The sequence below is a fragment of the Rhinoraja longicauda genome, chromosome 2 (assembly GCF_053455715.1).
Source record: "Rhinoraja longicauda isolate Sanriku21f chromosome 2, sRhiLon1.1, whole genome shotgun sequence".
Classification (NCBI taxonomy): domain Eukaryota; kingdom Metazoa; phylum Chordata; class Chondrichthyes; order Rajiformes; family Arhynchobatidae; genus Rhinoraja; species Rhinoraja longicauda.
In genome coordinates this window covers 90,258,945-90,286,498 of record NC_135954.1, presented here as the reverse complement: position 1 = coordinate 90,286,498, position 27,554 = coordinate 90,258,945, and the positions used below count along the sequence as shown (strand labels likewise).

General features: G+C 40.7%; 1 protein-coding gene across 1 annotated transcript in view; it reads right to left on the bottom strand.

Moving 5' to 3' along the window:
• erp44 (endoplasmic reticulum protein 44) overlaps positions 1–27,554 on the bottom strand; it is a 70,237-nt gene that overhangs the window by 25,730 nt on the left and 16,953 nt on the right. The window contains exons 2-5 of the mRNA XM_078423552.1: positions 13,605–13,677; positions 12,359–12,398; positions 8,737–8,852; positions 5,422–5,606 (exon numbers count right to left, since the gene is read on the bottom strand). Coding sequence (XP_078279678.1) covers positions 5,422–5,606; positions 8,737–8,852; positions 12,359–12,398; positions 13,605–13,677 — 414 coding nt within the window. The remainder of the gene's footprint in view (positions 1–5,421; positions 5,607–8,736; positions 8,853–12,358; positions 12,399–13,604; positions 13,678–27,554) is intronic.

Here is a 27,554-nt window from a genome sequence, read left to right as displayed (position 1 = left end):
CCACTTGCTCAGATGCGTGCAACTCCATCAACTCTCAAAAGTACACCTTCAAGTTCACATCTGCTAGTTTGACTGGTAACACTTCTATGCGCCTAACATCCATTGCTTCTTCCGAAGGTACTCGACTCACCAAGCCCATCTCAAAAACAGCCCCAAAACCAGCAATTTCTACTATCTTGAAAGAACAGATGCAGATGAATGGAAAACAGAACTCAACTGTGTGCCGGAATCATTTTGTGCTTATTTTAGGTGATGTGAAAATGGTTTGGATTAGTTTGAGACATTCTGGCACGACCTGCTATGTTATCTACGTCAGTTTAACTGTGTTGATGCCAGGGGGGCTGAGAGTTTTAAAGTATCAATTTCAAGACTGACAGCATCAGAAATCAGCTCAGAATGTGCATTCATAAATGTTGGCTTCCAGCTTGCCTTGATGCCATAGTCAGGCAAGTACACATCTTGGGCTTGGAATGTCTTTTATTGGTGTCAGGTCTGACTTGGCGGCTGTGTCCAAGTGGGATATTCTCCAAGTTGCTCCAAGTCATGTCACATAAGGAAAAAAAACTATAGTTAGATTGGGTTTGAATTTTATGCCTATGAATGCCTCAATTGCACACTTGAAATTCCCTTCACTAACCAAATTTGGAAAGATAATCACCATTTCTTCAGCACTCTCAATTCTAAACCCTGGAATTTTCTCCCCAATCCTGAGAGCAGTTTCACCAGAAATACTGTAGCAGTACAAGCCGAGGCTCACTATCATGTTTAAAGAGGAATTGATGATGAATACGAGAAATTAAATACATTAAATGACAATGTTCAACAAGGGGAGTTGAGAGCAGAGAAGCACTCGTAGTGAGAAATTGGTGAGAATATGCATGCCCTGACCCCCAAATCCAAGTCTAAGAAGGCAGCCTATGATTTTCAGTCTTGGAACATGCTGTGCATGGGAAGTATTTGAAAATAAATATTCAGCACATTATCTGTATGTGTAAAAAAAAAGGTTTTCCTGTTATAGAGTCAGAGTTGTGCAGCAAGAAAACAGGTCTTCTTTGTCCATGCCAACCAAATTGGCACATTGAACTAGTTCCATTTGTCTGGATTTAGTCCCATTTGTCTGGATATATCTGTCCAAATGTTTCTTTAAGTCATAATTGTACCTGCTTCTATGGCTTCCTCTGGCAGCTCATTCCAAATACACTCAGAGTGAAATCATTGCCTCGGAGGTCCCTCTGTAATCTCTCTCTTCTCACCTCAAGCCTATGCCCCCTAGTTTTAGAATCCTCTATCCTGAGAAAAAAACTATGAGCCTTCACTTTATTCATGTCCCTCATAATCTTGTACTTCTCCAGAAACATACCCTCAGCCTCCTGAAAAAAAACTCTCCCTATAACTCGAGACTGAAAACCCTGTAAACATCTGTAGAATCTCTTCTGCACCCTTTCTAACTTGACATCCTTCCTGTAACTGGGCAACCAAATCTGCACGCAGTACTCCAAGTGTGGTCTCACCAACGACTTGCACAGTTGCATCATAATGTCCCAAAATTAATACTCTTCTCAATGAAGGCAGGCGTGCCAAACGCCTTCTTTAACACATTGTCCACTTGACCCACCACTTTTAAGGAACCGTATCCTTTGTACGGTTCTTGTACGGATCTCTTTGCTCTTCAACATTCTCCAGGATTCGACCTTTTCTGTATGCAAGTCCTGCCCTGGTCTGACATGCCAAAGTGCAACACCTTACACTTGTTAAAAGTTAAATTCCATTTACCCTTCCTTGGTCCACCTTCTCCACTGATCTAGATCTTCTTGTATAACAGGTATAACAGAGCTTTATTTGTCGTTCGGTACCGAAGTACCGAACGAAACTACATAGCAGTCATAGAAGAAAAAAAAGAACACAAGACACATAACCCCAACACAAACGTCCATCACAGTGACTCCAAACACCCCCTCACTGTGATGGAGGCAACAAAACTTCCACTCTCTTCCCCACGCCCACGGACAGACAGCTCGTCCCCGACCGACCCGCACAGTCCCCGCACCGGGCGCTGAAACGTCTCGCGGCCGAACCGGGCGATGAAAGGCCCACGACCAAGCCTTGCGCAGCTAAGTCCCGTGGTCGAGCTGCACCGGGCGATGTCAAGTCCCGCAGCCGAGCCGCACCAGCGGTGAAAAGTCCCGCAGCCGAGCCGCACCGGGCGATGTAAAGCCCCGCGGCCGAGCGGGGATATCCTTCCTCAATGTCTACCACACCACCATATTTGGGGTCATCTGTAAATTTACTAACAATAATAACTACATTGTCATCAAATCATAACAATAAACAATAGGTGCAGGAGTATGTCATTCGGCCCTTCGAGCCAGCACCGCCATTCAATGTGATCATGGCTGATCATTCACAATCAGTACCCCGTTCCTGCCTTCTCCCCATACCCCCTGACTCCACTATCTTTAAGAGCTCTATCTAGTTCTCTATTGAAAGCATCCAGAGAATTGGCCTCCACTGCAGAGAATTCCACAGATTTACAACTCTCTGACTGAAAAAGTTTTTCCTCATCTCCGTTCTAAATGGCCTACCCCTTATTCTTAAACTGTGGCCCCTGGTTCTGGACTCCCCCAACATTGGGAACATGTTTCCTGCCTCTAACGTGTCCAATCCCTTAATAATCTCATGTGTTTCAATAAGATCCCCTCTCATCCTTCTAAATTCCAGCATATACAAGCCTAGTCGCTCCAGTCTTTCAACATACGACAGTCCCGCCATTCCAGGAATTAACCTAGTGAACCTACGCTGCACTCCCTCAATAGCAAGAATGTCCTTCCTCAAATTTGGAGACCAAAACTGCACACACTACTCCAGGTGCGGTCTCACCAGGGCCCTGTACAACTGCAGAAAGACCTCTTTGCTCCTATACTCAACTCCTCTTGTCATAAGCTTTACTCAACGCCTCTTGTCATATGCCATTAGCTTTCTTCACTGCCTGCTGTACCTGCATGCTAACTTTAAGTGACTGATGAACACTAACCTACACACACTGGCGACAAGTTACAGTTATACCAAGCCAATTAACCTACAAACCTGTACGTCTTTGGAGTGTGGGAGGAAACCAAAGATCTCGGAGAAAACCCATGCAGGTCACAGGGAGAACGTACAAACTCCGTACAGATATGCACCCAGATAAGTCAGGATTGAACCAGGGTCTCGGGGTGCTGTGAGGCAGTAGCTCTATCGCTGTGCCACTGTGCCAAGCCATGTGAAATAACATGTAGCGTCAAGTAAAAAAGTGGCAATAAGACAAAAAGGAACAAAAGTCCGAAGAAAATGCAAATAGGATTTTTTTTTTTTTTAAATCACCCCAAATTAGCAGAAAACTGAATGAGAAAATCTGAAACTAAACTAGTGATTGTATGAAGATAGTGAATTCAATAGACAATAGGTGCAGGAGTAGGCCATTCAGCCCTTCGAGCCAGCACCGCCATTCAATGCGATCATGGCTGATCACTCTCAATCAGTACCCCGTTCCTGCCTTCTCCCCATACCCCCTCACTCCACTATCCTTAAGAGCTCTATCCAGCTCTCTCTTGAAAGCATCCAACGAACTGGCCTCCACTGCCTTCTGAGGCAGAGAATTCCACACCTTCACCACTCTCTGACTGAAAAAGTTCTTCCTCATCTCCGTTCTAAATGGCCTACCCCTTATTCTTAAACTGTGGCCCCTTGTTCTGGACTCCCCCAACATTGGGAACATGTTTCCTCCCTCTAATGTGTCCAATCCCCTAATTATCTTATACGTTTCAATAAGATCCCCCCTCATCCTTCTAAATCCAAGCTTGCACTGTCTGGAATAAGCTTGCATTTTAATAATTGAGTACACATGCAACGGGGTAAAATGTTTCCTATGCTGTACCTTTCTTAAGACATAAGAGCAGAATTAGGCCAATCAGCCTATCAAGTATACTCCACCATTCTATCCTGGCTGATCTATTGTTCCTTATTTTTGATCTATCTACCCAATTGTCCTGCCTTCTTCCTGCAAAGTTTAATACCCTTCCTATTCAAGAATTCAGCAATCTCCGCTTTAAAAATACCCAACGTTGTGGTTTCCACCGTTGTCTGTGGCAATGAATTCCACAGATTCACCACCCTATGGCGAAAGAAATTCTCTCTCATCTCCATTCTAAAGGCACTTCCTTTTATTCTGAGACCGTGCTCCCTTGTTCTAAACTATCACATCAGTGGAAACATCCTTTCCACGTCTACTCTACCTAGGGCTTTCATTATCCGGTGGGTTTTATGAGATCCCCCTTCAATCTTCAGTGCTCCAGGGAGTACAAGGCTAGAGCCTTCAATCATTCCTTATACATTGTCCCAATCATTCCTGGGATCATTCTGGTATTCCAAATGTGGCCTCACCGGGTAAAGCCTCAGCATTGCATTTGCTTTCCGTACGACCAACACGCAAATGAACCTTTTTGGAATCCTGCACCAGCACTCCTATGTCCATTGAAACTCCGATTTCTGAATCATCTCCCCATTTAGGAAGTAATCTACTCCTTTATTACTTCTATCAAAGTTCCACCATTCCTTCTACTCCTTCCTGCACTTTAAATCTTCGAAGCATAGCATTTCAATTTGCATTCACTAAATATAGTGCTTAAAAAATTAGATTTTAGGTAATTTCAGACGAGACCATTATTGTAAAATTATGGTGTACACTATATGGCAAACTAAAACCATATAAATAGTAATAAATTGAATGATGTCCCGATTTAGTTAATAATCTGAGCATCTGTAAATATTCTTACAACCCCCCTCCCTAATTTAACTAAATGGACTGCAGAATACATATCTGGTCTGTTTGGATTAGGCCTAATATTTATTGTACTAGATTGGAAACTTGAATTGACCAGATTGCATCCTTCCTGATGAGTTGATTCCTCGTCCTCTGGCCTTTTCCACTATATCCAGTACCATGAACAACCGAAATACAGGAATGGTCAGCAATTTTTTATTCTCATCAAATGGAGGTTTAAAAGTGATTATGATCAGTAACTTCTTTCATTTTTTAAATTGTTTGGCAATCTTTTTAGATAACATGCAGGCAGAGGGGATTAGTTTAACAATATTATGTTCAGCACAGATTCTGTGGGCCGAAGAGCCTACTCCCTTGCTGTACTGTCCTATGCTGTAAAGTACAAATTAGGTGTAAAATTAATTGAACAAACTGTTGGAATTAACTATTATTTGTTTTTACCATGAGTTATTTGACTGAAACGACAAAAAAAAAAATCATTTTGGGGGAAAAAAATATAGCTCATTATTTCGTAACATGAAAAAAATCAACTTTCCCGAGAAAACCTTTGAGTTCAGATCACAAATTGTTTAAAGTTCCTACATTGCGGTATGTAAACTTACATCAAGTGTTTCCAATTCATTCAGGTTCAGAATCTCTTGAACAGGATCATTTTTCTGTTGCTTGACAAAATCTGCAAGGGCGCTCACTGATCTTTGACCTCTGTACTCTCTCTTCATCATCATTCCATTCCGGAATAATTTCAATGTTGGGTACTTACTTATTCGATATCTTTGTGCTATATCCGCTGCAAAAGGTATCAGAAAAGTAAAATTAATTTAATAGAAATAAAACGAAGCATCATGATTTCAGAAGGAGTCAGTACAGCAATACAGCGCGTGTCCCCACCAACTGCATGTTGTCCCTTTCTGCCCACCTATGTCTAAGAAGCCCACTTCCTAGACATAAAACCAGTCCGTTCAAAAGGGAAATAAAGTCAGTAAACTGGATCTATTGTTGACTACATGCAGTCAACAAGCTTAAATACTGAATTAAATTTAAATAATACGCTTAAAACAAGACATAAAAAACAAATTATATTCCAAATTTTAATGATTGCCAAGGTCTGTATATAGCCTTTTTCTGCAGTTCATCAAATAATTCAAAATAGTTCTTACCATTAACTAATGGTAGTTGTATTAAAATAATTAAATATACCCTTTGTAAACTGAGCAAATGAAAAAGTACAAATATAATGTTAAAATCCAGGTTAGCAGATAGAAGAGCCTCCAACTGCTGTTAAGTATTTGTGGATTGTCTTACTCTAAGATAACATCTTATTCCCATTTAACTTTTAACAGACATTCACTCTCCAAGTAGCACATGAGATTAATTTGTCCCAATTCTGAAAATTCGCTTCATTTCAACTTTGAGAATTTCAGGAAACATTTCACATTAACGAAACTGGTCGAATACAGTTTAGTGAAGTCAATCTAATTTGTTGATTTTGAGTACCATTTTGATAGTCACATGACATGGTAACAGAAATGCCATAAACTCAATTTTTATTGGTTTACAATAGGCCCAAAATAAAAAGTTCAAACTAAGCACAAGTGAACTGACAGAATGACATAATGGTCAGAAATATTCCGTCTTTGGTGTGACATGTAGCATGGCCTTGCCTTGTACACAATAATGATTGAAGCAAAGGATATACACAAAAAGCTGGAGTAACTCAGCAGGTCAGACAGCATTTCTGGAGAAAAGGAATAGGTGAAGTTTCGGGTCGAGACCCTTCTTCACACCCGAAACGTCACCTATTCCTTTTCATCGGAGATGCTGTCTGACCTGCTGAGTTACTCCAGTTTTTTGTGTGTATCTTCGGTTTAAACCAGCATCTGCACTTCCTTCCAACACATAATGATTGAAGCAACCTGACAAGTTACCATAACTAATTCAGATTATTTTGTTCATGGAAGAGCTGTTTTCCAAAATTATGTACAATACTATTGGAGCTTCTAAAACACAGAACTTGCAGATGAGCACAAAATCTCAATTTCAGAGAATACATAAGGTAGGGACCTCCCTTTCACCAAGACTTTAGAATATGGCTTGATTTGTAATTAATTATTGGGAATTTAGGGTGGTTGGAAGTAAAAATAAACAGCATAGCCATAATTTCTGGATTATTTAATGTACAGAAATAATATTGTATCAAAACCTTATTTTCTTATACTACTACTGCTCCATTAATGTTGCACGTTTATTTACTCCAGACATCAAACGTAGAATAGTATGGCACAAGCAAAGGTCTATCGGCCCACAATGTCTGTGCCAAACATGATGCCAAAGCCAACTCTTATCTGCCTGCACATATTCCATATCCCTCCATTCCCTGCATTTCCATATGCCTACCCAAATGTCACTTAAATGACACGATTGTATCTACCCCACCATAATCCACGGCAGCGCATTCCATACACTCACCGCCATCTAAAAAAACTTGCCCAGCATATCTCCTTTAAACATTGTTCTTCACACCTCACAGCTATACCTCGAATATTTGATTTTTCATCCTGGGGAAAAACAGTTCAGGCTACCTTTCCTATCTATGCCTCTCATAAAGTTATATACCTCCATCAGGTCTCCCCATAACCTTTGGTGTGCCAGAGAAAACAATCCAAGTCTGTGCAACTGCTCACTAGAGCCCCTCGTCCAGACATCATTCCTCTGCACCCTTTCCAAAGCCTCTACATCCTTCCTGTAATGGGGTGACCAGAACTGCACGTAATACACCAAATGCGGCCTAACAAAAGTACTACATGATACTATAAAACTGCATCATAACTTCCTGATGTATACTCTTAATGCCCTAACCTATGAAAGCAAGCATACTATATACCTTCTTTATCACTCTATCTCATTGTGTTGCTACTTTCAGGATTATGGACTTGGACGCCAACATCCCTCTGTATATCAATGCTATTAAGGGTCATGCCATCAATTATATATTTTTCCCTTATATGTCACCTCTCAAGGTGCAGCACATCTTTCACTGACCTACGCTCACTGTATACTTTGACAGTCGTCTTCACAGTCCACTACCCCAGCAATCTTGATGTCATCTGCAAACTCGTCTAAATTTACGCCCAAGTCACTAATATATATCACAAACCTCAGAGGTCTCGGCATTGACCCCCACAAGACTTCACTTGTCACGAATCCCCAGCCTGGATATTATCTGCAATGCAATGACCAAAACTGTACACAGTCATCTAGCTGTACCCTTTAGAGTGCCGTGGAAAAAAAAATTACATCGTGCAACAGCGAGTTTCGTCAAATAAATTCATAAATTAAGGGTTTCCCCATTACAGTTTATTGCAAGTATCCCATTCACCATCTTACCCACCTTATTTATCTCCCTGTCCTGTTAATTTCAGAGTCATGCACACCTAACCAGCCCATTCGATTCTTCCTCTCAGCTAGACCCTATTTTCCTTACTAACAAAGACACTGTCAATTTTGGTATCAGCAGCAAACTACTTTATTGCGGCCCTTATATACAAGAGTGAATATACAAATAAACAGAGAACAAGCATGCACGTAGTTTTCCAATCACCAAAATTCCCATCGAAAATTTAATAACAGTGATAATATGGACATAAAAGTAATTGTTCTGTGACATTTGGCAATCTTTAAAATAGAATGTTGGTTAAAAAAATATTATTGTTTGATAGACTATTGTTTCGGAAGGAACTGCAGATGCTGGTTTAAACCGACGATGGACACAAAATGCTGGAGCAACTCAGCGGGACAGGTGGCATCTCTGGAGAGAAGGAATGGGTAACGTTTTGGGTTGAAACCCTTCTTCAGACTATTGTTTATTTATTTCACATTTTGTGTTCAACCTCATCAATTTATATTGTTTGGCTACTCACCATGTTGGTCACAATCAACCCGAGCAAAGACCACGTGCTTTTGGTTTGGAAATTCCTCTTTTACAACTGAAGAGGCTTCTTCAAAGATCGGATGTAGCATTTGACTGAATCTACACCTAATGATAAAAAAGTATATTCCACAGTCAAAAGCATAAAAAGTAACAGTTTCCTTATTACTCATTATTTTGACTTCTATCTTACTTTTAAGGTAGGCAGCATCTCTGGAGAACCAGGATAGGGGATGTTTTGGGCTGGGACCCTTCTTCAGACTGATTGCAGTGGTGGGGGGGGGGGGGGGGGGGCAGGGAGCGAAAGCTGGAAGTGAAGGGGGTGGGGGGGGGGAGTATAAATTGAAGGGTGGATACAGGCGAGGAAGGTTTCTGATAAGTAAAAGGTTGGACAAAAGCCAGAGATGAAAAGGCAAAAGGTGTGAAATACAGATAGAAGAGTTGTGAATTATGAAGGTAGGGGAAGGAATGTAGGTGGGAGGGGAAGTAATTGCAAATTCAGGTGGGGCACAGTGAAAGGGGCAGTGGGGAATGCATCACAGGCCAAACCGGTTTCATTTCTGTATTCAGGTAAATGGTTGGCTGGGAGTTTAAGGATAAGAATCATGTATAGGATTTGGATGGGGTCCCAATCTGGTACTGATCTACTTTGAAGATTTACTTGCCCAGGGAGCGACTAAAGAGATTTGTACAGGTGAATGATGTAATTGGATGTGCATTTGATGGAGAAAGAAGCAGGACAATATTTCCAAGCTCCAACCTCTGGAGTGACATGAAATGACATTGAAATATCTGTTGTGTAGGAAAATAACTGCAGATGCTGGTACAAATCGAAGGTATCACAAAATGCTGGAGTAACTCAGCAGGTCAGGCAGCATCTCTGGAGAGAAGGAATGGGTGACATTTCGGGTCGACACCCTTCTTCAGACTGATGTCAGGGGGGCAGACAAAGGAAGGATATAGGTGGGGACAGGAAGACAGTGGGAGAACTGGGAAGGGAGAGGGGAAGAGAGGGACAGAGGAACTATCTAAAGTTAGAGAAGTCAATGTTCGTACCGCTGGGCTGCAAGCTGCCCAAGCAAAATATGAGGTGCTGTTCCTCCAATTTCCAGTGGGCCTCACTGTGGCACTGGAGGAGGCCCATGACAGACTGGGATTGGGAGGGGGAGTTGAAGTGCTCAGCCACCGGGAGATCAGGTTGGTTGAGGCGGACTGAGCGTAGGTGTTGAGCGAAACGATTGCCGAGCCTGCATCCTGCCCCCTGACATCAGTCTGAAGAAGGGTCTCGACCCGAAACGTCACCCATTCCTTCTCTCCAGAGATGCTGCCTGACCCGCTGAGATACTCCAGCAGTTTGTGACACGTAGAAATATCTGTTAATGCATTTCGCTTTATTGCAAGTACATTTTGTATTGCACAGCAGTGAAATAAATTGTTCTATACAATCTAATTTTTAAGCACCACATCTGCATTTTCTCAGCATTATGTTTCTTTGAGTCGAGGGAAAATATTTGGAAAAATAAAGCACCAAAGGATGTATTTGCAGGCAGAAAACAAAATTGCTGGGTCGCATGAGACCTTACTTGTGGAGGGAACAAATTATTGCAAGGACAGAAAGTAGCAGCACAAATAGGCCGCTAGTACCCTTAAACCTGTCCTACCAATCAATATGATCATGGCTGATCAAATCAGGTCTCAATTACTCTTTTATGGCAGTTTCCCATAACCCTCAAATCCCTGCATTTTCAAATATTTATCTATCCCTACCTTAAATATATCTAATGTCTTGGCCTCCACTATTTCTTTTATTTACAGACCTTTTTTAGTGGCGCAGCAATAGAGTTGCTACCTACAGCACCAGATAGCAGGGTTCGATCCTGATTATGGGTTTTGTCTGTATGGAGTATGTACGTTCGCCCCGTGACCTGCGTGGGTTATTCTTTGGTACCCCGGTTTCCTCCCACATTCCAAAGACGGACAGGTTTTTTGGATAATTGGCTTGGTAGAAATTGTAAATTGTCCCCGGTGAGTAATGTTAACTTGCAGGGGTCGCTGGCCAGCACGGACTCAGTGGGCCGAAGTGCCTATTTCTGCGCTGTATCACCGAACTGAACTAAATGGTCTGACCTTTCTGTCATGGGCCTCCTCCAGTGCCAGTGAGGCCCACCGGAAATTGGACTCTTCCAGAGTGAGAACTATTCGAGATCAAACCCTCCCCGATGTATCTTTTTGTAATTCATGAACTCACTTGAGCACCTATGTGGTCACTATTTTCTTCCAAAAATAAAAATAAAAGTTAAAGAATTGCTTTAACATAATCAGCAAAAGGGGAAGGGGAAAAAGACAAAATTCCAGTATCACAAGTGAAATAATTTCCTTCGAGCATTCTTATTTTACTGTCGAATGTATTTATTCACAAAATGCTGGAGTAACTCGGCAGATCAGGCAGCATCTCAGGAGAGAAGGAATGGGTGACGTTTCGGGTCGAGACCCTTCTTCAGACTGATGTCAGGGGGGCGGGACAAAGGAAGGATTTTATTTTACTGTCAATTGATTAATATTCCATTTTAGTACTCAGCCCCACTACTTATATATTTTATGTAACACACCTTTATTTCTCTGATTATATTAATACACCCACTTGCATGTCATTTTCATTTTGGAAAAATGCATATATCTGTTTCTCCCTCCAAAAATGTTAATTAGGCATTTGCAATGTTTTTATTTGACTAGGTACTGATCCATGAAGATAGGATGAATGCTTCCTTTCTGCACTTAAACCACTATCACCACACCCTTCCCCACTTATATTATAACTAGATGATGTACAATAAATATCTACTGATAAATTGCGTGTGATTAACCTCAAAATCAACAAAGCGGGTTAAGCAACTAACTTAAATGCATACTTTGTGCATTTAACTTCAGACAGTTCCAGCAAAATCATTAACACTGTTTCAGTCTTGGAAATTTCCCCCAAATAATCTAATTTTAAAAAGGTGACACTGATAAGGACAATGCTCCTTATGGGAATGTTTTTTTTTTAAACTTGATACAAATAAAAAGCTGCCATATAGAATTGAAAGGTGCCCCAATTTTGTCAACTTACCAGAAATCATTATTTTCACTAACTGGATTGTAAAATTGTCAAGAGCAGCACATTCATTGCATGCGTGTAGACCTCAAAGGGGAAAAAAAAGTCAAGACTGGAGCTGAAGCTGTGACTCAATCTTGTACTTAATTTTCAAGTATTTAGAATCTTTTTGTTTGCAAGAAATATTTGTAACCGATCAGTTAGTATTAATTACTTGCAATTACACAATGGGCAGGATATACATACACATGTCAAGATGACTTTGACAATTCTTTCCTCTACCTCTTAGAAAGCAAAAGAACAGACAGGATACGAGAAAACTATTATTTTGCAGTTTCATTTTGTTATTATTTGGGGCTTATAATTTCCAGTTTACCATCTTAGATGCGGAAGCACAGCGCCATTAGATCTTAAAAGGTTGCAAGAGAAGGCACACCTCTGGACTACATAGAGTTTGAAACGAGTATACTAAAAGCGAATATTATATTATTTAAAACATGTTTTCATATGCCACACTTACCAATCTGCATAAAAATTGACTAGAGCAACATCTGCATTTCCTGAGGGGCAGAAACCAGAGAGCGGAAAAGAAAAGGAATTAAAAAAAAATACAAGTTAAAATTTCTGTGCAATCAAACAAGTCAGATTTAAAATTTTATACAACTTTGGTCCATACATTGTGTTTGCATACACAAATATTATTTGCACAAACCATGTTAAATATAGTGGTGTTAACAGTGCAGAACGTGAAAACAAAATTCAGTTTAGTTACAGCTTCCATACTACTTATACGCAAGACGATTATTTTACATTTATCTCTGGGTGGATGCACAGCTCTCGCCCAGATTAGGGGAATCGAGAACCAGAGGGCATTGGTTTAAGGTGAGGGGGAAAGATTTTACAGAAATCTAATGGGTAACTTTGTCACGCATAGGGTGGTGGGTGGATGGAACGAGCTACCTCGGAGAAGGTATTTGAGACAGGGCCTATTGCAACATTTAAGCAGCAATTAGACAGGTACATGGATAGAACAGGTTTAAAGGGATACGGGCATTACACAGGCAAGTGGGACTAGTGTAGATGAGGCATGTTGGTCGGAATGGGCAAGTTGGGCTGAAGGGTCAATTTCCACACTGTACGACTACAGGTTTCACCACTTGGTGCCACAAGATAATTAAATTATAAAAATCAAAAGCTCATGAAAATTCAGATGAAACATACTCTATAGATAGGAATGTTATTTTTGAATTCTATCTTATGTTTAACACCTTCACTATCATACAATCTTTAAGTCACAGTTTACAAAATACAATGTTCATAATGATAAAAATGCTTCAAATCATTATCAACTTAAGTTCAAAGTGGCAAAAACTGGGATATTGATTACATATGAAAATCATAAAATTTGAAAACTATCATTCTGTTACATCATCACTAACTTTATCTAACAGAGATGGGCAGATGATGAAAAAGAAACACTACTAAAAACCTCAAAAACCATTAGTGCAGTGGAGTGGTGGCCTGATAAAGTGGTAAAGAGGCTATGTCAGAAAGCAATTTTCTCCTAGAATTTCACAGCGAAGAAAAGGCTATTCAGTCCACTTTGCCATCATGAATCTATACAACACATTTGAATTCCCTGGAGATTTTCCCATATACTTTCAAATATATGGCCTTGGGCAGAATAGGATCCAAATCAATTCTAATTCCAATCCCCACAATTACTTGTAAGAAAACCCTACATGAAATTATGTAAAGGTACTTACCTAAGATGTCATCAATATTTGCACTATCAAGATTTATTATTTCACTTTGTGCTGAAGTACCAAACCACACGGCCTGAAAGAAATAGAAATTAAAGTTTCTTTAAAATAACGTTTTTGTTTTATTTATTCGATGGCAGCCAAAGAAAGATCATTCACACCAGTTAACAATCAGCAAAGAACGGGAAGTATAAACGGAGCTTAACTCTAATTTTGAACCCAAAGAGAATCACATCCGTCAATGTGTTTCAGTTTGTGATTCCAGTACATCATATTTCAAAAGATAGCAAGATTTTCCATGCTGACCCAACCCTTCAACAACTTCTTGGCTAAGACTATCGTTTTATTAGCCAAAATATTTCAACTGGAAACATAATGTCTGATTGTTCAGTCTGCTTTTTTCTCCCTTTCTCCCCATGCCTATTCTTTGTTCTGGTTGTTTTGGAAATTAAAAAAAATCTCATTTTAATTTGTGATGGGATATTCCTAATGTTTTTCAAAAAAAGGAAACAAGAACTGAGCTAGTCCAACTTACCTGCACCAGGCACATATCCCTCTAAATCTTTCCCATCAAGACATCTGTCCAAGTGCCATTTAAATGTTGTAATCATACCTGCCTCTATTGCCTTTACCACTTCCTTTGCCACTTGTTCCATGTTCGCACCACCCTCTGTATAAAAGTGTAAGAAAATAACTGCAGATGCTGGTAGAAATCAAAGGTATTTATTCACAAAATGCTGGAGTAACTCAGCAGGTCAGGCAGTATCTCAGGAGAGAAGGAATGGGTGACGTTTCGGGTTGAGACCCTTCTTCAGTCTGAAGAAGGGTCTCGACCTGAAACGTCACCCTCTGTATAAATGTCGCCCTCAGGTCTCTATGAATTTTTTTCACTTTGATCCTATGCCTTCTAGTTCTGGACTCCCCAACCCTGGAAAAAAAATTGACTATTCACCTTATTTATGTACCTCATGATTTTATTCACCCCTATTGGATCATCCCTCAGCCTCCAACACTCAAGAAAAAAAGAAACCCAGCTTCTCCTTATAATTCTAGAGCCAGCAACATCCTTGTAAATGTTTTTTGCATCCTTTCCAGTTTAATGATATCCTTCAAATAACAGTGCAACCAAAATTGTACACAGTACTCCAATTGTAGTCTAGCCCATATCTCACAACAGCATTCAGCCCACGATCTCACTTAGTTAACATGACATCTGATGGTCAGCATGACGCCCCAACTCCTGGACTCAGTGCCCTGACTGATGAAGGGAGGGATGCTAAACACCTTCTCCTCCACCCGAACCACTTGTGTTGCCACTTTCATGGAACCATGTACCATGTTTAAAAAAACACTATCAAATTGGCGGGACACAATTTCCCATGCACAAAGTCATGTTGACTATCGCTAATCAGTTACTGCCTTTCCAAATGCAAGCAGATCCTGTTTCTCAGCATCTCTTCCAATGCTTTACCCATCAATGATATTAGGCTCACTGTTACCAGGATTTTTCCTGCAACCTTTCTTAAATAGAGGCACATCGTTAGTTACCATCTAGTCTTCTGGCACCTTAACCATGACCAATTAATGATACAAATATCTTTGCCAGTGGCCCTATAGTTTCTTCCCTAACTTCTTGGATTTAGCCCAGGTCCTTTGATTTATCGCCCTCAATGCTTTTTTCAATTTCCAGCACCTCCTCTTTTGTAATATGGACACTCTTCAAAAGATAGAATAAGACACAAAGTCTTTCAGCAGGTCAGACAGTATCTCTGTAGAACATGGATAGGTGACTTATCTGGTCGAGACCCTACTTTAGACAAGAGATCATCATTAACACGTTCCCAAGCATCAATGTCTTTTTACACAGTAAATACCGATAACAAATATTTAATTAACACTTTACCAATCTCCTGTGCCTTCACACATAGGGGTATGAAAGATATTTTGAAGACAACCTTTCATGGATTGTAAAATCATTAAAAAGTTTATTTCTTATTAATCAAGCCTTAGCCTCTACAATTGCCACAAATAAATATACGATGGAGTTTTTCCCCTGTCAGAAACCTGCCATAACATCAGAATTGTACTCTAAATTAATTCATCTATGGCAATGCAGGTAAGGAGCAACTGTTCAGGTACAAATAAACCAGGCCCAGAAATATATATTTTTAAATAGCCAGTGGATCAGGGCAATGCGAAGATATCTTACTCCAGATGATATTTTGGGTTGCTAGATAAAGTAGCACAAACTTCACTAATAATTAATTTATATTTTTGTAATGAACAGAACTTGTTACCAGTGCTGAATGAAACATCAAGCCAAGAACCTAAAGAAAACTGGGTTGCGTTATAGGTAAAGATACGAGGTGTGGATTTTGTTAAAAAAAAGTGTGATTTAGTGGAAGTTAAATCGATCGCAGTTCAAGTTGTGCTTGCTTACTTCCACAATGGCCGTCTTGGGCCTTCAATCCCAGGCTTTGCATTAGAAGCAATATGCAACTTTCCTTTAGCCTTTGACCACTTGTCATTTGGTTAGCCAGAGACAAGCACAGTTGTAGTTGAGCAAGATAACATGCTTTCCAGATCAACATTTTATGGATGCTATACAACGGTTCAAACAACCACACGCTTCCCAAGACTTTTCATATATATCCATGTGGTCTTTACAGCATTTAAAAGTAAAAACAATCCTTGGCTTAATTTTAAAACCAAGGTAATTTTATCATTTCTGCCCACCACGGACTGCTGGAGCTCCTGGTTGCTGGCCATTTTAACTCTCCTTCCCATTCCTAAACCAACCTTAGTCCTCTGCCTCCTCTACTGCCAGAGTGTGACCATATGCAAACTGGAAGAACAGCACCTCGTGCTTCTCCAGGGGAGCCTACTACCCAGCTGCATGAACTATTTAATTTCAAGTAAATCTCACAACCCCCCTGCTCATCCCCATTCCCCCAAATGCAAATCTTTCTCCCACAACCCTTATCACATTGTTCCTTTCTCCCCACTCTTTCTGATGCCACCTTCCCTTCTCTAAGTCATGCATTCCCCTGATCTACCCCTTTCCCTGCCCTCTGTCCCCATACATCCCTCCCTGTGGCTTTACATTTCACTGCTCTTCCTTCCTGATGTGTCTCAATTTACCTCTGGCTTTCATCACTATTCCCACCCATCTGCCAACCAGCAGCTCCCCTCCACTACACCAGTCCCAACCAGAAACATCGTCTGCCCATTTTCCTCCACAGTTGCTGTCTGGCCAACCGACTTCCTCCAGACTTTATTTTTTGCTCAATTTTATCGCCATCTGCTTTAGATTAGCATCTTATGACGAACTTGGTAGGTGGAAAACAAGGATTAATCTTCTTTTTAAAATAGTTTCCCTCTTGTGATCCACATGAACTGACCATGACTCAATATGTATTCCTTCCTGGCAATAATACATCCACCACTAGGACCCTTATTAGTAAGTACTGTGAAAGTAGCATTCTCCCTGAATGGAATAATCACTGAAATCTTATTGAATCATTCAAAATTATTTGGTGTTCCATTTCATGAAATTGTAGTTCTTCAAACAATAGGTAATTTAGTTTTGCAATGCTACAATTTCTATAGTCTTGTTCTTACAGAAGGGTAGGAATTTAATTCCCAAAGAAATCAATATCAAATTAATATCCCAAAGAAATCAATCTATATTGTGGGGCAAAATAGTTTAACCTATGTACTGAATCATAGAAAATGTATTTATTTATTACTGAGATTGAATTGAACCATCAGTTGAGAAGGTTTTTAGACATTTTGAGACACTTATGTGTATAACTCTATTCCAACACTCGGCCTTATTTCACATCAGATATAATGACCATGACATAATAAGAACATTTAATATGTGTCACTATCCCAAGGGCTCTGGTTGTAGGTGGGAGGGAATTTGCAGCTGTCGTTTGCTCAGCTGCCACACCAAAAACAGCAGAGATGAAGTGCTTCACTGCTTGATATAAAAACAAAATCCTATTAGCATTTCTGCCACTGGTTAAGAGAACTGCATTTTTTTTAACTCAATGCAAAACAAATCCAAACCCTGCTTTCGAGTAAGCTTTTGGCTTTTAAAATCTATTTTCATTGAATTTGTTAAAACAAGGTGCAAGAGAATTAAATACTCCAACATATGTGACATCCTTTCAATTACTAAAGCATTTAATGGACTGTGCCTTTAGTTTTATAACGGATTAGTTTGTGATAAAAATAATAAAAAAATTGTCTCCCACATCAGTAGTGACCTGAGATTTTAAGACTACAAAACAAACAAAACATATGGAGCTAAGGCAGTCAATTGGAACTGATAGATCATCTTACTTTAGGTGAATGGTAGAGTAGGCTTGAGGGGTGAAATGCCCAAATCACGTAATACATTTAGAAACAAAGAAAAATAGGTGCAGGAATAAGCCATTCGGCCCATCGAGCCAGCACCACCATTCAATATGATCATGGCTGATCATCTAAAATCAGTACCCCGTTCCTGCTTTTTCCCCATATCCCTTGATTCCTTTAGCCCTCAGAGCTAAATCTAACTCTCTCTTGAAAACATTCAGTTAATTGGCCGCCACTGCCTTCTGTGGCAGAGAATTCCACAGATTCACAACTCTCTGGGTGAAGTTTTTCCTCATCTCAGTCCTAAATGGCCTACCCCTTATTCTTAAACTGTGACCCCTGGTTCTGGAATCCCCCAACATTGGGAACATTTCGATCACTCTCCCAGGCAGAGTATTCCAGGTATTTGCCACAGTCTGGGAACATTTATGCCTGCATCTAGACTGTCCTATCCTTTAAGAATTTTATGTTTCTATAAGATCTCCTTTCATCCTTCTAAATTCCAGTGAATACAAGCCCAGTCGTCCCATTCTTTCATCATATGTCAAACCTGCCATCCCAGGAATTAACCTGGTGAACCTACGCTGCACTCCCAGTAGCAATAATGTCCTTCCTCAAATTAGGTGACCAAAATTGCACACAATACTCCAAGTGCGGTCTGAAAAAAAATTCAAGTTACAGGTGTTGTTAGATTGCTATACTGACTGCAGATTTAAAGTGGATCATGTCTCATTGGTTCACAAAACTGAGATTGATGCAAAGTCTTCATTCGAACCTCTACTTTAGACTTTAGAGATACATGGGAGAAAAAGGACATGAATATGTGTAAATATGATTCAAATCCCACATGTATTCTATTCTTCCAGTAAACTTCCAATACTGATACATAATCTTAGTTTCTGTGAAACCACTGAATTTTCGCACCATGAGCAAGCGTCGAGTTTATTGTGCTAATGCCGGCTTTTTGCAAGAGCAGTAAGGCACAATCCATGGGTTTTCTCCCATATCCTGCCATTTTTCGTATATATTTTCCCAATTCCTTTTCATAACCCATGGCTGACTCTTGCTCCTTCAGCAGCAAGATCGTAATTAAAACTGTTTAAAATAAATAGTTTTCCTGTCACCTTAGGTTCTTTTGCCAATTCTCCTAAATTTTGCCCTCGGGTTCATGACCATTCTGCTAATACTAAGTTTTCTTCATATACAAAATCTGAAGCCTCTAACTTGAAGACATCAAATGACCTGTTAGCCACCCCTCATCCAATTGCAGCTTTTCCAGTATATCCAAGTATCCAAACTCTGTGTTGAAGTTGAACAAAGTTTCTTTACTTTTGTACTCTATGCCCAATTAATAAAACCAGGATTCCATACGTTTTTTATTTTCTCGACCTGTCCTGTCACATACAAAGATTTATCTTTGCAGGTTTTTCTGATCTACAGTCCCTTTAGTATTGCACCCTTTAAATGAAACAATCCCTCTTCAATCTTCCTATCAAAATTAATCTTTGCTCTTATTAAACAGAGGTAAACAGGTTAAACATCACCTGCCCATTCCAACAGACTGTGTCAAGGTCTATCACCAATGCCTACCACACTTGGCAAATTGTGAAAATACTTTAAAACAATTTTTTTGTTTAGTTTAGTTCAGAGATACTGCGCGGAAACAGCCCCTTCGGCCCACCGAGTCAGTATGCCCAGCGTTCCCTGCACACTTATTATCCTGCATGCACTAGGAACAATTACCAAGCCAATTAGCCTACAAACCTGTACGTCTTTGGAGTGTGGGAGGAAACCGCAGATCCTGGAAAAAACCCACACGTCACGGCGAGAACATACACACTCCGTACAGACAAGCACACATAGACAGGATCGAACCCTAGTCCCGGCGTTGCAAGGCAGCAACTCTACCGCTGTGCCATCAGAATTTTTCAAAATTCTCTGAATCTCTGAACTAAACTAAACAAAAAAATAGTTTTAAAGTATTTTCACAATTTGCCAATTTTCAAAATTATGTTTTGAAAATAGTTGTATTGTGCACCTTACATGCAAATGAAAATGAATTGCCTCCAAATCTTTCTTAGCCATCACAAGAATTATTTTTTCCACTTAAGTCAAGCAGCTAAATTGACAATAACCTGGTCCTTAACACCAAGAAGCTCATTGTGGACTACAAAAGGACTAGGGGTGGTACGCACACCCCCATCCATATTAACGGGACTGAGGTGGAGCGTGTTTCCAGTTTCAGGTTCTTGGGTGTCAACATTTCTGATGACCTCTCTTGGACCCACAATACCTCAACACTGATCAAGAAGGCTCACCAGCGTCTCTTCTTCCTGAGGAGACTAAAGAAGGTCCATCTGTCTCCTCAGATTCTGGTGAACTTCTACCGCTGCACTATCGAGAGCATCCTTACTAACTGTATCACAGTATGGTATGGCAACTGCTCTGTCTCCGACCGGAAAGCACTGCAGAGGGTGGTGAAAACTGCCCAACGCATCACCGGTTCCTCACTCCCCTCCATTGAGTCTATCCAGAGTAGGCGATGTCTGCGAAGGGCGCGCTGCATCGTCAAGGACAGCTCTCACCCCAACCACAGATTGTTTACCCTCCTCCCATCTGGGAGGCGCTACAGGTCTCTCCGTTCCCGGACCTGCAGGTTCAGGAACAGCTTCTTTCCTGCGGTCGTTACCATACTTAACTCTGCGCTTCGGTGATTGCAGCCACCCCCCCACAACCCCCCTCGGGCACTCCTAACATCAGTGACTGATCTCGCTCACCGGAATTTCCACTACCGCTACTGAATTACTGTATATATTATATGTTTGACTATTCCATCGCATGCACTCTGGTTAAGATGCTAACTGCATTTCGTTGTCTCTGTACTTGTACACTGCACAATGACAATAAAGTTTGTATTGTAAATTACATGGAACTATCATCCCTTTCTCTCTCTCTCTCTCTACATGCCACCCACACCATGCTCCCCATCCCCAAGCTAATACTAATTTAAACTAATGAAAATGGATTTAAATTGCACCTTTTTCTCATTGCAGAAATTAAAAATATATCATACCCAACTGAATTGTATTTAAACCAAATTATTTTTGTTTTCCTATTGATGGTGCTCTTGACATCTACTGACGCAGAAATTGACATACTTATTGCAATGGCATTAAATTCATTTACATATATGAAAAAATCTTAAATGATACCCTCTAGCATGTAGTAGTGTCACTCTGTAACTACAGATTACATTATATTAATTATATTTGTAACCCCCCTCCCCAGGCATTGGTTTAGCATTGCAGCCTTCTAATGCAATTTGCACGTACTGCCTTTCCTCCACAATTTATTCAATAAATAAAAAAAATAGGGAATTATTATTATAAAATGCCACTTAATGCCCCATTTGTTTTCAATTCCAGTTTAATTAAAATAAGCTGCACAAAAGGCACAAGATTTTAGTCAGTACCATTGTAGAAAGCCCGGTTTAATTCCTGGAAACACCATTGTTTTTTACTCAAATATGCTTAGCCTTTTAAACTGGCTTGCCATGCTGTGCTGTCAGTAATGGAGTAGTGACAGGCTTTCCAGTGGTTCAGTGCATATAAAAATTTATATCATGTAATGTAGGTTTCACCTCTAATGCATTGTGCCAAGGGGATATTAGTAATCCACTCTCCCTCTAGCAGTGGGTTTTCTAATTAGCATTACATTTGGTTCCCAGCATAGTTCGATTGCTTAACTAATTTCTAGCAAATCTGTTTTCACTGACTTTCTTTCTGCAGGGAGATGCTAGAGATCCAAAGTACAAACTATTATAATGAATATTTCCGTAAAATTTAAAAAGCCCTTCAGTTATCTTCCTCAATCCTAATCCAGATTGACATGTTGAAGATAGCGCCTTGAGGTACAAGCACACAGGTGTCCACAGATCACTGTTGTCCCTGATGCTCTTGCTCTGCCTTGCGTGTTTATCTTGTTGTGCTTGGAGATTGAGCATCTACCCTCAAGAGCTGGGTAATAGGCTTGCATTCTATTGTTGTCTTCCAGTTTTATGCAATAGACCCTAAAGTATGGTACAACCACCCCCGAATTTTGTCTGAAAGTCATCAATCAACATGCAAAGCTCTGGGATTCCCTGCAGCATTCCGACAAACAGCAGGTTTTAACAAAAAGGCACATAAATTGTGAGAATTCTTGCCCATCAACTGCTAAGTAGCTTGAATGACTTAACCACTGACATCTACACTGCTATTCCCTTGTGTTGCCTGTTAACTCTTCTTATGCACATTTATTGACACAATATTTGAAGTAAAATGTGTTGTTCAACTGCAACATTTACACTTGAGGTTTTTGTTTGGACTAGTGTTTAAAAAAATTAAAGGGGTTGTGAAAAAGAACCTGACATTTACAATAACAGAAGAGTGCCGTTGTCATGAAACATCCTAAGCTAGATATCTTCAAGATATGGTTTATGTTGGATAAGGACCGTGCATTGGCACAATGGCATGGAGACTTGCAGAGGAGATTCAAACGAAAGTAGAAAAAAAATCTAAGCATAATGTGCAATAAAGACAAACAAAATTTGAAAGCGAATTAAAATTCTTGGTGGCAAGTCAGCAAAAGAGTCTTTTTCCAACAGCCAGGGATTTTAAATAGAGTATGGCCTCGTGCATGCCCAGAAACACCTCTCCAGATCTGATAACACATATTTCAGTAATACAGAGGCTCGTTCGTGTTAGAGGTGTTAAACATCAAGGCGGCTGGGGAGCCAGAGCAATTTTGTGCCAAACGCTCGCTCCTGCAGAAACCATAAATTGTGCTCTTTTACGTCAATCTTGGAGGGCCTCTGCTTCCAATAGATTCTACGGTGCAAAGCATACAAGAAAATATTAAAGTAATGTTCATACTTCAAAAAAATGTACATATATATGTGTGAAGTGTACTGGTAATAAAAAGGAGTCCCATAGTGTTGGACAATAGGAAGGATCCTGTCAAGTGCTACATGTCAAATTGAGATTAGTTCCTCTTAGAAGAGTGATAGAGGATGTAATTTTTGGCTTCGGAAGTTACTTCTTCTTCATTAACATTCAGTACTGGAGCATCTCAAGGCTGCGTGCTCAGCCCCCTGCTCTACTCACTCTATACTCATGAATGTGTAGCCACACACAGAGCGGCTCCATCTTTAAGTTCGCTGACGACACCACCGTTGTTGGACGAATTACAGATGGTGATGATTCAGAGGATAGAAGTGAGAGCGACCGATTGACCAAATGGTGCCAGCCCAACAACCTGGCTCTCAATATCAGTAAAACCAATGAACTGATTGTGGACTTTGGAAGAGGAAAGATGAGGACCCACAATCCTGTTTATATCAACGGGACGATGGTGGAGAGTCAAAAACTCAAATTCCTGGGCTTGCTTATTTCCGAAGATCTTTGCTGGACCCACAGTCTGGAAATTTAGAGGGGATCAGAGCGGGGCCTTTTTCATCCAGACTGTGGCAAATATCTGGAATACTCTGCCTGGGAGAGTGATGGAAACAGTTGCTGACTACATTCAGTGTCTAGATAAGCACTTGAATCGTCCAGGCACAGAATCCTATGGGCAAGGGTTGTAAAATGAGATTAATTCCTGATGGGTCCCCACAGGTATTGCTTAAGGCTTTTCTGGTTATCTATTAGAAACATAGAAAATAGGTGCAGGAGGAGGCCATTTGGCCCTTCTAGCCAGCACCGCCATTCATTGTGATCAAGGCTGATTAACTACAATCAGTAACCCTTGCCTGCCTTCTCCCCATATCCATTGATTCCATGAGCCCCTGGAACTCTATCTAAATCTCTTAAATTCATCCAGTGAATTGGCCTCCACTGCCTTCTGTGGCAGAAAATTTCACAAATTCACAACTCTCTGGGTGGAAATTCTAATGTGTTTTGAGTTCAATGTTAAGACTTTGTTTAATAATCTTTAAGTAAAGCATTTTAGGACATTTTGCATGTTAATGATGTTGTGTACATGCTAACACATTGAAGGGTTTGGTAAAGAAAAAAGGGGGTCTCAAACATCAGGTACTTGTTCAGAGTACAACATTGAGAGGTTGAGAACATCGTAAGCTGGTCTCAGGACAAGCTCTCCCTCAATGTCAGCAAGATAAAGGATAGTGATTGCCTTCAGGAAGCGAAGCAGTGCACATATCCTGGTATACACTGATGGCACCGAAGTAGAAGTGGTTGAAAGCTTCAAGTTCCCAGGAAGAAATATCACCAATAATTTGCCCTGGATCAGGCACATTGAAGCCATGACTAAGAACGCACACCAACACCTCTACTTGAATTGAATTGAATACTTTATTGTCACATGTGACAAGTCACAATAAAATTCTTTGCTTGCCTACCACGCCAAGGTATGCAAATAGCCGCCCACAAAGGGCACTTGCAAAGTTACAAACCATCCCCCCCCTCCAGTTCCCCCTTATTCTTCTCCCACTACCCCCTCCCTCACGGTGGTCCCCCCCCCCACACCAGGTCCCAATAGTCCATTGTTTTACCACCCCCTCCTCAAGGTGGTCCCCCACGCTGGGTCCTCCTTTGTTCTTTCCCTCGGCAGCAACGTCCTCACTTCCACATGTCCGTCCTCGACCGTTGGTTGGCGCCATCAATGGCTGCCACACCGACCTCTCCTCTAACGCTGCCGGGTCCTTTCTGGACGCCTCCGTGGCGTCGACCCAGGCCCCAGCTGTGGGCTCCGTCGACCCAAACACCCATGGCCATGGGCTTCACCGACCCGCGAGTTTCCACCGCTGGCTCGCGGGGTCCACCTCCGACTTGCGAGGTTCTAGCTCGCGAGGCTCCGACTTCTCAACGGCAGCCCAAGTTATTCCCTCTTCTCCCCGCTCCCATCAGGCAAGAGGTACAGAAGTGTAAAAAAGTATACCTCCAGATTCAGAGACAGTTTCTTCCCAGCTGTTATCAGGCAACTGAACTGTCCACTCACTAGTTCGAGAGCAGAACTGGCCTCCATTTACCTAATTGGAGGAGATCTTTCAATTATCTTTAATCAAACTTTATCATGCACTATATGTTGTACCGTTTATTCTTTATCTGTACACTGTAGACAGCTTGAATGTAATCAAGTATGGAATTTTCTTTGACTGGATAGCCCGCAACAAAAACTGTTCACTGCACCTCGATACACATGATAATAATAAACTAAAGACATGTAGTCCCAGAATAAATTCTGCAGCTTTTACATTGTCTGATTTACATTAATGAATCAAATTGTTGTAAATGAAATTTGCACATCATGCTGAAATTCAGGAGAGCTAGGCAGTGAACTTCAACAACGCAGTTAATGAATTGATGATGGCCTAGGTAATATTTGCAAATGAAATTTAAACCAAAGTCGTGCTTACCAGTTGGAAATAGGATATTTGGAATGATGTTAAGCTAGATTTGGAAGGGACTAAAAGAGGCCAGATTAGTACATCGGGTACAAATAACACACCAATTATCTTTTCATTGCAATTCGACCAAACAATGCTGAGATGCGTTACCACATCAGTAAACTTAAGCCAGCCACTGTCTGCAAAAACTACATGAAACAATTCTGAAAGGACTGTGGCAAAGGACCACACAAACTAAGTCGTTACTTCAATTTTAATGTGGGAACAGGATAAAGAAAGCAGTGCTGTTTGGATACAAGAGCACCAGGCTCCTCCAATTTGACAGGTCAGCTTCATTTGCCCATTTCTTGGTCAAATAAAGATGCGGATGTATGCAAGTTAAAACGGGATGGAGATTATTTCAAGGTGTAGGGGGGAAATTCCAGTCAGGAAAGAGGGGGTAATCATGAGACAGTAGAAGTACTCTTATGAATCTAAAGAAAAATTAAAAGCCAAACATAGCGAGCCACTTCCAACCCTGAAGCCAGCTCTTGGCAAGGTTGACCGGGGAAAATGCATTGCAAAGAGAGATTACTCCCCCTGGCAAAAAAAAAGACACAAAGTACTGGAGTAACTTAGTGGGTCCGGCAGCATCTCAGCAGAACATGGGTAGGTGATGTTTCAGGTGGGAACTCTTCTACAAACTGTAGTGTGGGTAAAAAGGTGGAAGAGATGGGGGTTGTGACCAAGTCCGGCTGACTCATTAAGTTCTGACAGCAAGTTGTTTTGTTTACTGTCTAATAAATACTTACATTTAAACAATTGTGACCCAGATAAAGCTGGAGGAAGGTGGTTGCTGGGCAACAACTATATGAACTAGGGACTAACTAACAGCAGAAACCAATTAGAAGAACAGGGCAGGCTTGCTACCATGATGCATCATACAGTTTCCAATGCAAAAATGATGTCAGAAACACAGCTGGAATTTGTACAGGTTTGAGAAAAAGTCCTTTTAACAATTAGAATCAATTTATAAATAGGAAAGCATGAGTGCCCACAATGAAGGCACTGTTATATAGAAAAGGCAAAATTATGGAAGGCAAGAGGAACATGATGCCAGCTAACCAGGAAGGGAACAGGTTATCAAATCAGTAAAGCAAATTTCAGCAAAACTGGGTATAACATAAACTTGTCTAGAAGTGGTCGCTTGGAAGAAGTATGCGAACGAGCGGATATTACAACTAAACCAAAACAAGATAAAAGTGGTGTTAAAAATGTGAAATTAAATGATTGAGAAAGCAGAAATTGAAATGAAAAGATGAAATGGGTGATTGTATAAGCCGAGTAAAACAAAAGGATCAGGCTCCAAATCAAACAAGGGAAACAATAGTGGATTAAAATATGACACAATAATTAAACATTGTAAATTGCAAACAAAATTAGAGAATTGACAAGTCGGAGGGTATCCAGAAGGAAAATGTAATGTTTCAAATTAATGATGATCAGATTTCTTCATAGTCTCTCCTGATATGGCCAAGAGATTTAAATCAGGGGCATTAGAGTAGTTAAGGAGTGTGGGTTTCAATAAGTTGAACAGAGATAGCTGGACAGGTAACGTACTGTAGTTGCAACGTATGGGATCTGCTGATTCTACAGTAATTCAGTGGCCACATCTGCAGAATGCTTTGGATGTTTAAGTCTGTTGGAAGGTTAGATTGCATGGGATCCAAGGATAGCTGAATGAATAGCAAATTGGCTCCATGGAAGGAAGCAGAGGGTAATGGTGGAAGGTTGCTTCTCAGACTGGATGCCTGTGACTAGTGGTGTGCCTCAGGATTTGGTGTTGGGCCCCTTACTGTTTGTCATCTACATCAATGATTTGGATGAGAACATACAGGGCAAGATTAGCAAGTTTGCTGATCCTGCTGCAATTTTTGACAACCATCTTCACTATCTGCAATACCACCACTTTTGTATCACCTGCAAACTTGCTAACCATGCCATGTATGTTCCCATCCAAATCATTGATATAGATGGCAAACAGCAATGGGCCCAGCACCAGACCCAAAGGTCCACCACTAGTCACAGGCCTCCAGTCTGAAAAGCAACCTTCCACTATCACACTCTGCTTCCTCCCATGAATCCCATAGAATCTAACCTTCCAGAGCAGCCAACCCTGCAGAACCTTGTCAAATGCCTTAATG